The 14865-nt window shown below is 36.3% G+C and overlaps 1 protein-coding gene across 11 annotated transcripts in view; it reads left to right on the top strand.

Moving 5' to 3' along the window:
- Nucleotides 1-14865, top strand: part of ADAM11 (ADAM metallopeptidase domain 11) — a 112288-nt gene that overhangs the window by 23549 nt on the left and 73874 nt on the right. For 10 of the 11 annotated variants that reach the window (XM_081932553.1, XM_081932552.1, XM_081932557.1 and 7 more), the window contains exon 2: nucleotides 11-222. The exons of the other annotated variant lie outside the window; for it this stretch is intronic. In XM_081932553.1, the coding sequence (XP_081788679.1) occupies nucleotides 11-222 (212 nt within the window). The remainder of the gene's footprint in view (nucleotides 1-10; nucleotides 223-14865) is intronic. 11 annotated transcript variants of the gene reach the window in all.

Here is a 14865-nt window from a genome sequence, read left to right as displayed (position 1 = left end):
CTTTTTGGAGGTTTTGTGAAGGCAGATCCACAGCCTGGTGATTTGCGGAGGTGGGTCCCAAATTCCAGTTGGCGCAAAAGATGGGGTATTTCAGAAATCACATATCCCACTAGGCTGGTGAAACACAATTCTGGGGGAGAGATCCAGAAGTATCAGCTGGACACAAGAGTGAGAAAAGAGACTGGTGGCAGCAGAGGAGGCGACAGAAAAGGAGGAAGCCCTGTAAGTGTTTCCAAGAACCTTCTCCCACACACCATTTCATAAGCTGGTTTTCTTTTTCTTCTCACAGCTTTGTTCCTACCAATAAGGCACAGGTGGCTGTGGGAGGAGAGAGCAGACTCCAAGCTGTTCTTTGAAGCCAGATGGTATAGACATGTAATGGCTGGGTGGTAATAGTTATTCCCAACTTTTTAACTGGATACTAATATTCAGTGGTGCACTACTTTGGGCCACAGTTTTAGACAACTCAAGCATTTTTCCAGGACAAGAAGTGAAATGTCTCAGCTGGCATTCCATCCCCTGCCCCCTGTTGCCTAAGCCCATTCTTGCCAGTGTTCTGAGTTAGATATGTCCATGGTAAGAGTCTTTGGAGAAGTTATCCTTGTTCAGAAGATGCTTTCATCCCAAAACATCACTTGTATTTATGGAATATATGGAATCAGTAACAATAATATCTTTATATATATCATATATCTTATTAAGCTATGATTTATTAAATTATAACTTATTAAACAAAGTACTATTATTTGGATTTACACAGCACATGTACCATAAAAACCAATGACTTTTCTTTCTGCAGACCATTAAATTGTCATAAAAAACATTGAGAACTATTAGATATGCCAAGGCTGGCAACATACTGACTTTGGGCTCTGTGGTACATGCATTCCCCAGATGGTACCCCGAAGAGCGCAAGTGAAATAAAAAAATAATCAAAGAATGAATGGTCATATCTCATGATATTTTGGTGCTCTCACCTAAAACACTGTAAAAAATTTGCCAAAACTACTACACTCTTGATAATCTCTTGAGACTGATAGTGTACAAATATGTGAAAGATCGGGGGTTGGGGGGAGTGATATACACTGCAATGTTGTGGCACAAATTCTGCCCTTGTGCATTTTTATGCAATGCAAGTTCAAAAGCCAAAGCTTGTGTCATGATCTTACAACTCACATTTTATTATTTTGAAGTCATTACTGGCTGCAGATGCTTGTGTGTATCTCTGTAATTTATTAGAATGATCTCAGTCTTTTATTCAGGAACTACTAATGGATGATAATTAATAAACATAATAAGACTTTCAATTACTATGTGCGTGGCCCACCTATGGTCCCTAATTATAGACTGAGAAAACTGACAATCAATCATGGTTTAAAAAGCATACTATAGGCAAATTCTAAACCCAAGCTAACAAAAATGTACTTGCAAGACTTTCATTGCTCTATTAGAATTTGCTCAACTGATTTGACTGTGCCTGGAAAAGCAGCCGATTGTCTCCCAGTTGGGTGAGGTCAAGCAGGAAGCATTGCTTTTCCATGGTAGGGACAGCCCTCTGGAAGATACTTCCCACCCATCTTTTTCCACTTGACTGAAGATGAAGATGAAATTCTTTTAAGAGGGCATTCAGAACATGAGCCCACTTGACAGTTGTTGACAGTTGTTAGTAGGTTTTTCAGTATTTTGTTTCTGTATTATTATATATTCTGTGTTTTATTCCTTTTTGTAAGCTGCTATGTATCTGTTTAGATCAGTGTTTCTCAACCTTGGTAACTTGAAGAGGTGTAGACTTTAACTTCCAGAATTCCCCAGCCAGTATGGTTTAGATTGTGGTGCGATACAAACAAACAAACCACAATTGCTATATTCCTACAACAAGCTGTGTCTTCTTCAATAAATTAAATCATGGCTGAAGACGATGACTATATTTTTATAACCTGCTGAAGCACAAACTTGCTAACCTGTATTTATCTAGTCTAATGTGTTATGCGAACTTAACTCTTGAGGTGGTAATGCACTGCAGCTAAACTCATCATTCCAAAATAAAGTAATATGGTGTGAATAATTGGATCTGGGATTATTTTTTCACTTTTTGGACTAGTTGATAGACATTGCTCTAGAACCCAATCTGAAGAATTCAAATTATGGACATCATGGAGAGACACCAGAACAGTATAATATCTAAGGAAGTTAAAATTGCAACTCTTTTAAATAGAAAGCATCAGTAGTTTAGGATTACTTCCACTTTCCTATTTTCTTTTTAGTCAATTTCATCTTTGTCAGTGTTTCTTGAAGTAATACTGTTGGTAATTAAAGATGAGCTTTACATACTGAGCACAATATGAAAGCAAAATATTTCACAATTAGTTCTCAATTTGTGTCCATGAAAAAAAGAAATGATGAAAGACTAAAACTGCTAGAAAATAGAAGAACTATTGTACTTGCAAGACGTCTCGGCCATCCTTATTCCTTTTTAAAAACTCTTTAAATCTGAGTTTCCAGAAAGCTGAATTCCAAGATTTTAGAAGCAGGGTATTACGAGGTCATTATTTATGTAGGAGCATATTAAGTAAACAAAATCTTGCTCAGAGCTGATCAGCTTTGCAGTATGCAGTTTCTGATTTAGCATTCAGGTAGACATTAGATCAATTAATGCTTAAAATCAATACAGCCATCTTGATTGCTGGTTGTGTTTGCAGACTCACTATCCAGTTAACCAAACCATAGTTTACTGAATTCGTCCAAGTCTCTATGATGGCATAATGCATGGAACCAAAAGCTAGCCAAACGTTTTTTAATATGCAAATCCAATTTTTGGACTATAAAAAGAAAAAAAACAGAAGTCACAAAACATTAGCAGCAAAGCAATAATATGTTACGTAGCATTCTTAAGTCATTCTAGATTGTTCTCCCTTTTGATGCTTGCCTCTGAAATAAGAACATTTTTAAGAAATGAAAAATTTAATAATAACATTTACCTTCACTCTCTTGCCCATACCTTTTCTAGCATTGTTGGATTACAACTCTCATCATACCTAACTAATTATATTGTGTTTCCTATCTGGAAAGCAGCAAGTTAGGAAAAATAGTCTGAATAGATATGTCATTTACTTCCTGATGTCAGTTCACCTTTCACCTTTTTGTGTTCTGCTGTCTCTGCTTTCTGTTCCTTTCTCAAAGGCTGTGTTTACATATAACGCTGAGCCCCCATCTGACCACATTTTAGTTTTGCATGCATACCCATCCAAGTTGTTAGTATGTTGTGTGAATTCATACTGGGTTCAGTAAAAAAGAAAAAGTTGATAAATTGCAATTAATTGTGCCATACAAACTCAGCCAGTGAGAATTATGATATTGCTGATTTTGGATTCAGAAAGGTGGGAGCCTAGATAAGATTGTGATAATTGCATTATGTTGCCATGATTCAAATGGTGTGATTTACATTCTTGCATCATGAAAGTTTCATTTGTGTGTGTTGATGTTATGATACACAAGTCAATATTCTGATGCACCATTAGTTAAATATTTGTGGGAAACTTGTGCATTCCTATTGGATCTCTTAATCTCATCCGCTCACGTTTTCATCTTTTTCTTGTTCTACTGACCTCAGTATGCCAACAACATACTGTAGATAAAATTAGAGATCTTAAAACAATTGAGAGAAGGCTTATATGCAGAACTGCCTTAATTTTAAAAATCCTGCCAAGCATAAGTGGCCAGGGGATGAAGCTGCAGGGAGAATTGGATATTTTTGACAAGTTTTTCTTCTTTCTAAAAAATATATAAATACAATTTAAAACTCTAGATAATAGCGACCTTTCTGAACTACCAGGTTCAGAAAGTTGCTATACTCTTAATAAGTATAGAGTATAGAGGTGAGACAAATTGTTATACAGAGGGAATTATTTTTTTAACCTAGTATTCATAATTTAGTAAAGAAATAGAAGTTCTTTGTCTCCAGAGTAAAGATATGTTAATGAATATGGTCTGTTTTTAGTATATCTTGTTAGATATTCTAGGTAAATGAAAGCCGTTGCTGTTATTAATTTATTCAGCCTTTTAAAATATATATATAAACATTTCAGATATATTGTGGGTTTGGTTATAGATAATAGAAAGCTGATATTTCAATAGAGTTTTTTTTTCAAGTGCATATATAATTACACCATACTGTACACTATTGTACTATTAAGTGTGCAATAGCATTATGTCTGAAAATGTACGTATATTAATTAGAAATGTTTGATTGCTAAAATGCTAATAATCTGAGCTTTAGCTAGTTCTAATCTTTTTCTGATGGAGGGTGAAAAAAGAAATGCAGTATCTGTGAAGTGCACTAAAGCGAAGCATATAATGAGGTATGTCTGTATAACTCAAGAAGCTGAACATATTTGATAGTTCTGCTTCTGTATTCTGCACAACAACAACCCTGTGAAGGCTGAGAGAGAAATGACTGCTCTAAAATCACCCAGCTGCCTTTCATGCCTAAGGGAGACTAGAACTCACAGTCTACTGTTTTTTAAGCCTGCACCTTAACTATTACAACAAAGTTAAGGGGACAGGAGAAATCCTCACTCAAATTCACACACTTTGGAATGTTTGATGCTTGGCCATTTTTCATCTCAAAATATATATTTCCTATTTTGATAACTTCCTTTATTTAAAATATTTGCAAAATATTATTTCTATGATATTGTGGGATCTCAGTGTCTTTTATATCTTCTGTGGCAGCTGTCCCAAGATGATAGTTTTGTTAGATGGGGTGCAGGATTGTTCCCCAAGTATAGAATCTGCAAAAAGACCCACTTGCAAAATTTTTGTTCCCTGGAATGGCTTTGGCTCTGCCTTCCTTAAGCAGGAAGAAATAGGGAAAAAAAAGCATTGGTCACAGAGATGATTTTGCTTTGCTGCATTTTAATTCTGGTTCTAACTATTGTGGGATCCCCTGGAGTTGTGATAGGAATTAACAGTTGGCGGCATTCTGGAAATTTAATTCCAGAGAAGAATATTAGAGATGGACAGTGAAGTATTTTCTGGCAGGACCTGCAGAACTGTCTCACTTCCCTATGCAAAAAGACCCACTTGCAAAATTAGAGTGCTTCCAGATGGACTGCTCAATGTGCTGCTAATCGAAAAACATTGTAGAGGTAGTCTATCTGTGGTAAGAATAAAAAAAAGAGGGTTATAATACAAGAGACAAGATGATTGTGCAATGGAAGCTTTGTCAAGAAACATTTGTGAGATTGCTGGAGAGGTAATCTCAGAGTGGGAAAGTTATTTCCTTCACTCCATGAATGTATTGTATTGTGTTTTCCATATTTCACTAACTTGAGGCCCTCTTAAAAAAAATAAAATAACATTTACCATGCTTCAGTATTAAATGCATCGTATTGAGTCCAGTTTCCAATTAATTCAGTGTGACAGACTTGCCATTGATTTCCTTGTAAAATATATTTAGCTAGCTTAGTTTGTGAGCCAGTTTGGGAGAGTTGTTAAAGCACCAGGCTAGAACCTAGGAGACCAGAGTTCTAGTCCTTCCTGAAGCACAAAACCAGGTGTGTGACTCTAGGCCAGTCAATTTTCTCAGCCCTAGGGAGAAGGCAGGAGCAAATCACTTGGAAAATTGCAGGAACTACACCAATCGCCAGGAGGCAACAGTGACACAAAGGCACAAAAACCCTATAATAAACAATTACCTTAATTTGGACCTAACACTGTCAATATAAAAAAGCAAGAACATCCAGGTTGTAGAACAATGATCCCCAACTTTTCATGGACCGGCAGTGATGGCAGTGGGGGTTTGGGGGAGGGAGGGGATGGTTTCTCGTGCATGCCCATTGCTTGCGCAAATGGAGCTCTGTGTACTCACCTGCAATTTGTATGGCTTGGTTCCCAACAGGGCAGGTGTTGGGGAACCCTGTTTCAGAAGGTTCCCATTCTATTTCATTCTGAAAATCTTTCTTCTGGAATTATTTTCTGATGGCAAGAAGTATCTCCCCCGCCCCCCAAGCATCCCTATCCAAGTTTTGGTCATGTCATTGTCATATACCAGTTACTAACTGAACATTCAGACACTGTTAATGCAAAATAACTCTAAAGGAGGCAGGGTAGAACAGTAATTTGTACAGAGATGCAGCAGCTCCTTTCTTCTGAAGATAAATGTATGGCAATAATAACATGATCATACATCATTGCATATTAACTGTTCCTGTGGGCATATAGCTTGGCAATTATTAGTGTCAAATTAAGTAAGACCACAAAGATTTATTATTGCCTTTCCCAATGTTTCTAGGTGTTTATTGTCTTAATTGAGACAAAGTGGAGTAAGGTAGACTACGACTAGAAAGATCCAAGGAAGCTGTACCTGTGGCTTTTGACCAATTTCACATATTATGTGGGAAAATAGAAGAGAATGCATTGTCTTGAACTGTTGGGTTAAAAGAATAGTATGAATATTAATAATAATAGTAAAATATACTTTATTTAATTGATACTCAAGATTACCATCCTACCAAGACATTCCTTTCAGAAAAATAAACTAAAACAGAACAAGTAGAAGCGAAGCAATACAACTTAAAAATTCAGCCTCCCCAAACATTTAAGAGCAGGAACATTTTGCAAGGTAAAGGAAGAGGTTCCCCTTGCACATATGTGCTAGTCGTTCCCGACTCTAGGGGGCAGTGCTCATCTCCGTTTCAAAGCCGAAGAGCCAGTGAAGACGTCTCCATGGCTGGCATGACTAAACGCCCAAGGCGCACAGAACACTGTTACCTTCCCACCAAAATTGTCCCTATTTTTCTACTTGCATTTTTACGTGCTTTTGAACTGCTATGTTGGCAGAAGCTGGAACAAGTACTGGAGCTCACCCTGTTACATGGCACTAGGGATTCGAACTCCCGAACTGCCAACCTTTCTGATAGACAAACTCAGCATCTTAGCCACTGAGTCACCACATCCCTCTTGATTTTATAGAATCATTGAAAAGATGGGAAATTGACAAAAATTGGCAAAAGAAGGTAGTTAAAGGCAGTCACTGGGAGGTCTCTCTCCCCACTGTTTCCATTCTGATCTGTAAGAAAGTTCCAGCTCTAATTTTTTTTTGGATCCACTTTTGCCTTCTACATTTTCTTTCTTCAAAACCTCTTTAATGGATTCCATTAAACACTCTATTGTAGGTGTATGCAAGTGTTAAACTAGATTTAATTGAAGGTACACAGAAGATCTCATCCATAATGAATTAGATAATCACTCTGCCAGGATGGGAATAAAAGTAGAATTGCTGCTGCTGCTATGGATGGATGTGGGGGAGTCACACAATTTATATAACAATACATGCAATACATAGCCAATTATAGTGGGTAGGTGGTTCAAACTATAGGTCCCCCTTTATGTTTTTCGTTCTGTCTGTAGTTGCACCAGAGGATAGATTATTCCAGAACTAATCTTTCTGTTGTCTAGATAAGTAAGTGGGCTGAGGACATGTTGGGCAAGGCAGGACAGTATTTAAAATTCTAATTCTGCATAGTGCCCTGTTTATGATAAAGTTTGTGAGATGTTTCATAAGCTTTTCTGATATTTTCTGGCATTATTTTGTTTTACATTGTGACAGATTTGCATTTCCAAATTTCCAAAATTAAGCAAATCTAGAATTGCTACCCAACATTTTTTCATTCTATATTTTTATGAAAGTTCACATGATTTCATTGTAGAATGGTTGTATTTCAAATTTGTATCTGTAGTCTTCTGATCTTTTTCAGGCCACATTTATATAACAAAATATAAAACTTGGAAAAAAATCCTGATTGTTTTCAATATCAATAGTGTCTTAAATTAAAACTAGTTGCATATTCCTTTCAATCAGCATGCTTGCCTTGATACTGGTGGACAGCTGATTAATTAGTCAGATACTGTTTTTTGTATGAACATGGAACTGATCATTAATTTGCTACAAAAGAAATAAAATGAGATCAGTAATTAAAGCCTTCTTCATAGGAACGGGAACTGATCAATTAAGAAGTAATTCAGTGTTTTGAACAAAAAAACAAAACACAAAACAAAAGCAGAAGAGGTGGAAACTGAAGAAAACTATTAATTTCATCAATGTAGGAAAACAAGCTTGTGATTTACTAATCGTTATAGAATAAACTTAGTTATGGAAAAAGGGAATTGTAGGATTATATAGTATTATATTGACCATTGTATGGAATCTTATCATTTAATTCCAAATCAGTCGATGAAAAGTAGAGCTTTGTTTGTGATAAAAGACTGAAATATGGAATGAACAGTATAGTATCTATACCAGATTATTTTTATAGTTTATTATAATGAACTGATATATTTCTGTAGGTAAATATAAGTTTCATTTTGAAGTGGAGATTTCAAGGTTTGTAATTTCATTACTTTTTTCTTTTTGTATCGTAAGGTCAAAGCAGAAACATATTAAAGATGAGTATAGCAAATTAAATGCAATGTTCAGTACATATATATAAACATGACTTCCCCCTTCAAGTTTAAGTAATTTTAGTAACATCCATCTCCTTCCAAAATACAAGATATATTCCAGGTCACTTTCTTGGTTTATTATTTGTTTATCCCTTTTTATTATTAAAACATCAGCCAGTTTCTTTTATGTGTCCTGTATAGCATCTCTTTTCATTTAATTCTTGTAGCATTTTATTTTTGAATTCTTTTTCAGTCAGTCTCAGCCTTGTCTAGTAAACCTGTTCCATAATAACATCTTATAAACACAGTCTATCTACAGAGGCAGACACTCTTAAAATTAATTTATATATCCATTGTTCAAAAATACCCTTCAGTGTGCCCAATTTTAAAATATGTTGCACCATTCTCTTTTAATAATTTTTTAGTTCCCCCTAGTTCCCTCTAGTGTCCAACCTTCAAAATACCATCCTATGTCTTTAGTTAAATAATACAAACAGCATTTACTGATGGGAAGGATTATTGTAATTAATTCCAAAATCATATTTCAAATTTAACTGGACTTTTAATCCATTTATAAGTTTTCAAAATCGAAGTTCTAAGTACCTTTCTGCTCCTTATTTCTTCCCCACCCTAAAAACACATTTTAAGTCCTTAAACTTGTGTATTAAAACTTCTTTCTCTAAGAATTGAAGGAAACTCACCTAGTGTTTTCAGACCGATTGATCTAAAGATTCCTAATAACTGAAAACCAGTTATTAAGCAATTCCTGATAATGCTTAGAAAAAGAAGTATGCAAAGCTAATCTCCTTTTAAATACGCCAAGCATGTTTTGAGCAAGATGGCTATTCCCTTGTCCCAGAGCCTAAACCCATTAGAGACTGTTGTCTTGCTGTCTTCTTATGAGAAGCAACTGTCTGTAGCACTTGTGGGCAATCTCAAGGCTTCTTGTCCAGAGAGGAATTACAAAGAGCTGGTACTTCAACCTGCCTCTTTTTGTCAATTTCTCCCACCATTTCTTTTCCAAGGGTCCAGAGATATCATTGTTTATAATGTATATGTTACTGTGAAAGTCCGAAATCTGGTGAATGTCGACATTCACATAGTCGCTTGGTGTATCCGTGAAAGACCGAAATTGGTGAATGTCGACATTCACCGGTGAATGTCGACATTCACATAGTCGCTTGGTGTATGTGCGAAAATTCCCTTATCCTCTCGACACCCTTACCCTAATCCCCTTACCCTAATACCTCGGCTCCTCGCTTCCTTTGAAGCGTCTTCTATTCGTGGACTTTTTTTTTTTAAACCTGCGATCCTGCGCTGTTAGAACGAAAAGCAAAAGTAAAGCGTTACGCTGACTCGTTATATATCTGTCACCGTGAAAGACCGAAATTGGTATGTGTCGACATTCACCGGTGAATGTCGACTTCGCCAACATTCACCGGTGAATGTCGACATTCACCAATTTCGGTCTTTCACGGTGACATATATTCAAAAATGTTGGTTATAAAATATATGATGAACTTATTTCTAATATTCTTGCTGGACCACATATAACCTAAGTATTACATTTCTGAACTCAAATGAATCACAATGTAGTGTAGAGAATTCAAAATTCCATTTCTAAAAATCTAGCAAAGCATGCAGGAACACTTCATTACAACCAGTCAACAAATAATACATATAAAGTGATACTTATGTACCACTATAAATACCATTTACATTTGCTTGCAAGGACCCATAATTACCATTTGGTTACACATTAATCAGAAGGATACACTTGGATCTCTTTAGTTTTTTTTGCCTTTTGATTTTCTTTAATTTTAGTTTTCACTATTTTGATATCATTTGCATGTGATTGATTCACTGTATATCTTTTTAGAAATATTTTTTTATTTGCTTCATTGACATGAAGAACCCTAATCTTCTCATCGTGTATAATAGGCCTGCCATTTCAGGAGTGAAATATCTAGCAACCCTAAATATTGCCAAAGAGAAATAGAAAATTCTAGATCATATCTAGTGGTTGGTGATATTTTTTTTGCAGTGAGATACGATAAGCATTTGATATTTTGGAGTTTGTTGTAAATGAGAAAAATGTATGTCACATATGTGTTTTACTGCAGATGATTGTCAAGAAGTTTTTAAAATATTACAAGAGTTTGGGATTTTTTTTTTCTGTGGCAGCATTTTGGAACAAATTGCTATTGGACAAAATTTAGATTACCAATTGATGGCAGAAAGAAGATGCAAAAAAGACTGGCTTTTTGCAGGCCTGGTTTACAACTGAGTAATAGAATTTATCTTTTCATTCAAGACTTCAAAATTTTATTATTTTGCTGAGTATGCTATTTTAACATTTAAAATTTTGTAAGCTTCCCAGAATAATCCAAAAATTGATGACATATCAGCTTGTGAAATCAAGTGACAAATAATTCATTAGCAAGAGAACTATTAATTCCAACCTCTGAATTTTTTTTAAATCCCAATTTACCTTTTATTTTTCTTCTTCTGAGCAGTAAAATCCTGGGCTGTTTTATTTCATTATTTTTGTCATGTCTGTGGGATATGTGATACACATAAAAAGTGGGGAGTGGGGCTTTGATTGCATCTTGCAACCACCCTATTAGCATTCTCGAACACCCCCTCCTATGAATGCCCTATCAGATGCTAATCTATGCTGTCATCCCATGAGTAATAAGGTTCTTCATGAGCATTGCATGAGAGGCTTTCTCCAAATATTTTTGAAAATATTGAATATATTTTAACCATCCAATTTGTTTATGTGATTGTATTCTTTGGGGGAAAAGAAAGGGAGTCTGTTTCAAGTTACCTCTCCTACTGTAGCCTTTAAATCAGCTCAATGTGAGCAAAAGGAGTCCCTATGTAAACTGAAATTTGGAGTGACCTTTTTCCTCTGTCTAAATATGTTGCAAATACCAATCAAAAGGAAGTGTTAAATATGTTCCTTCTCTTTGCAATATAGTCTGAACTTGTCTTACCCGTCTTTTGCATTGACCCTTCTGTAGTGTTTCCTTGGAAATCATATTTTTCAGCCTTGAAAAATGGACATCATATTTTTGAAATATTCTCACCATTTCACGCTACAACTGTCCTGTCGGTCTTCTGCAGGAAAAGGAATGAGCAAACCAAAAACCAGAAGTAACTCTCATGTTTGAGTAAATTTCTTTTTCTTAGCCCTTATTTTTAGTCTTATCCCTTTCCTCCTCCTCTATTATAAAGCCAAAAATTGCATTAGTTCAATATGCCGCAGCAGCATTTTAGCAGGATTAAATCTGAGCCAGGATTCAGTCCCAGAAGCTTTTAGTCTGTTGTCTACATTTCTCCCATTGTTCCAATCACTCTGATAATCCATTTGATTTCACATTCCATTATCAAACCTTCCTCCCATTAGCACGCTGCTACTCTACTTGTTTATGGGCTTTCTCTGATATCATTTCATATCCCAATATTGAAGAACTTGTCCTCAGAACACATGCGATCGGTGCTAATACGCTCTCAACTGAAGGGAAAAAAGCACGTCACAAAATATATTGTTTGCTTGCGGAACTCTTTGCCACAAGCTTTTATTGATCACGGCTGACAGAAGGCTTTATAAAGAAGTGGACTCACTTATTGAGAGTTAGCAGCAGCCAACTTCCATCCATAGTAGCAGGCTTTTATAAAGGAACTTTTACTTTTATGTCATCAAATAACTGCAACATTTTAAGATGAGCGCTAATTTTAAAAGAAGGTGAGAGAGAAAGAGGAAGCGAGTAGGATGCAGCAGTTAAACTGCCTTCTGACATGGAAGGCCATATTCTGTGAGAAATACAACAGAACATTACAAGCTTAAAGTGGTATTCCAATTTATGATTTCATGCATTTTATATTGTGCTTTAGCAGAGTAAAAACCTTTACACTGCATATAATTGGAACTTTGGAATTCACTGTCACAACTACCGCTGGCTGTCGTCTCAACTGTATTCAAAACAGGGTTGGAACAATTCACAGAAATCATGAGGCTCAATGACTATTAGCCTTGATGGCCATCCACCTGGCAGACTAGTGGGCTTCCTTGTATAATTGGTTGGCTGCTGGTTAGCCACTGGTTGGTAGCTATGAAAACAGACTGCTGGACTGAATGGGCCATGGGTCCAATTCAGCAGGCCACACATTCCTATATTTCTGAATCCATTCCTACTGAATTGTGCAGTAGGAATACTCTATATGTGCATTGTTGACTAAAAGTGTTACTTGGTTGTTTCCACCCAAATTCCTGCCCGTTTCCATTTCTTGACCAAGCTGTGTGAAATGATGTTTACGAACACGAACATCCTCAGGGAATTGTGTAGGAAATATATACACAAAAGTTTGAGGTATATAAAAGTGTGGAAGAAACTTAAGGGAAAAAAAAACCCAATAAAAGCTGGAAGGGAAGCAAACATCTCCTTTGGCTAGACACTGCTGTTCTAAATACCGTACATATTTGCAAAGTGCAGTTCCCTAAGCCATTACGTTGCAGATCTTGCAATGTAGTACATTCCAATAAGCACATTAGATATTGATATTTTGTCTTATTAATGTTCAAGCAAAAGTGAAATCAGAGTGCTAGAGTGCAAAATGGTGCAAAGATCCAGATGCCAAGTAGCTATCCCTATAATCCAGGGTTTCAGTTGTGCTACTGCATAGAATACAGTAAATACTGATTCATTCTCTGATCTGATACCAGAACGCATACTGGCTCCTGCATCTTGCAAAAATCTTTTGGAAAAAATAATCATAATATTGACTCTGTGTCAGCATTAGTTTGTGTCTGCTTTAATTAGTCCTTGCAGGTGGTCAGCTGCAGCAACTCAGTTCAACTTCATTCATTGAGCTTTCTCTTTCCTAAAGATCCACATGTTGGAGTGTCTAACAAATGATCTGTAGTTTCCTGCAGTTGCAGGGAAGGAATGAGATAGACTGGGCTTGTATATAAATTGGTTGTGGTATCCAGAAATCACCTATGTCCACCATCCTTTATTTTTTAAACATTAATGAAATTCAGAGTTGTGCAGAAGTCTTAATTATATCAATAATATTGTCATATGTGTATTTTCTATAAAAAAATATTCTAATGAAGGAATTACTTCATTATCTTTTTTATTGTAAAATTTTTATTGGTTTTTTACAAATGTTTTAGGGGAAAAGGTAAATAGGTGTAGAAAGATTTTGACAGCTACATCATGCGGGAGGTAGAAATCCCCCCGAATCTCACAACTTTAACCAAAAAGAAAAGAAAAGACATCAAAATTTGAATAAACATTGGCAGCTTTTTGTTTTTACATTCAATCATCTTTTGTATCACTTCCGAGAGTTACATTATAACAACAATTGCAAAAATGTTTCAACTCATTTTTGTGATCTGAGTCTTCAAAGTGTTGCGTCCTCCCCCCTGTCTGCTGGCAGAGCCGCGGCCCCTCCCTCCTTCACATCTTGTGTACTGTCCGCTGTTTGATCTAGGAGGGCACTATTTTTTTTAATAAAGGCCTCCGCCTCCACAACTGTGTTAATTCTAATTCTACTGCCCTCCCAGAAAATTAGCATTCCTTCTGGCAACAACCATTTAAACCAGATTCCATTGTTATATAATTTCTTTGCTAAAGAGGAGTATTTCTTCCTCTTATCTCTGGAATCTGTTTAAGAATGGTCATTTCTTTGTCTTTATATTTTAGTGGTCCCACCTTTTGAGTTCCTAAGACCTCATCTCTTGTGGTCTTTCTAAGAAATTTAACATGTACTTCCCTTGGCACGTTGTGTGTTCTAGCATATGCTGAATTAATCCTATAGATCAAATCAATATCCCAGAATTACTTCATTATCCATCTGCAGGTATACTTTGGTTACTAACCAATCATTCAGCAACTGTTCAAAGTTACAATAGTACTAAACAAGTGGAGTTTATGACTTGTTCTTGAAGTTCTGACCATCCTTCCATCCCTGTGGTCATGTGATTATAAACCGCCCAACATTTACTGATGTACCTACTATGTGATGTAGTCATATGGATTGCAATTTGTGACTTTTCCTGCCAGCTTCCCACAAGCAAACTTGGTAGGGAAGGTAACAGGGAAGATCACAAATGGGTCTCGTATGTTTTCCTCACCTTTCACCCTCCTTGAGTCCCATTGTGCTTGTATCATGCCAAGTTGGCCACTTATGCACACTCTCCCACCCAGCTGCTTACTTACCTACTGGTCTGCTTGCAAGTTCTCTGAGACTTCAACTTTGGCTGTTAGAAGCTGGCAGGAAGTAGCAAGGAAGTGCTTACCTAATGACACATGATCCTCATTTAGCTACAGCAACAGAACTGCAGGGGTTGCTCTTGCTATGCAATGCAGTCATGGACATTGCACTTTATGACCACATCACTTAGCAATGGAA

Source organism: Natrix helvetica (genome assembly GCF_964273705.1).
Source record: "Natrix helvetica genome assembly, chromosome: Z".
In the NCBI taxonomy this organism is placed as follows: domain Eukaryota; kingdom Metazoa; phylum Chordata; class Lepidosauria; order Squamata; family Natricidae; genus Natrix; species Natrix helvetica.
The sequence above is the reverse complement of the archived record's forward strand: the minus strand, read 5'-3'. Positions and strand labels throughout refer to the sequence as shown.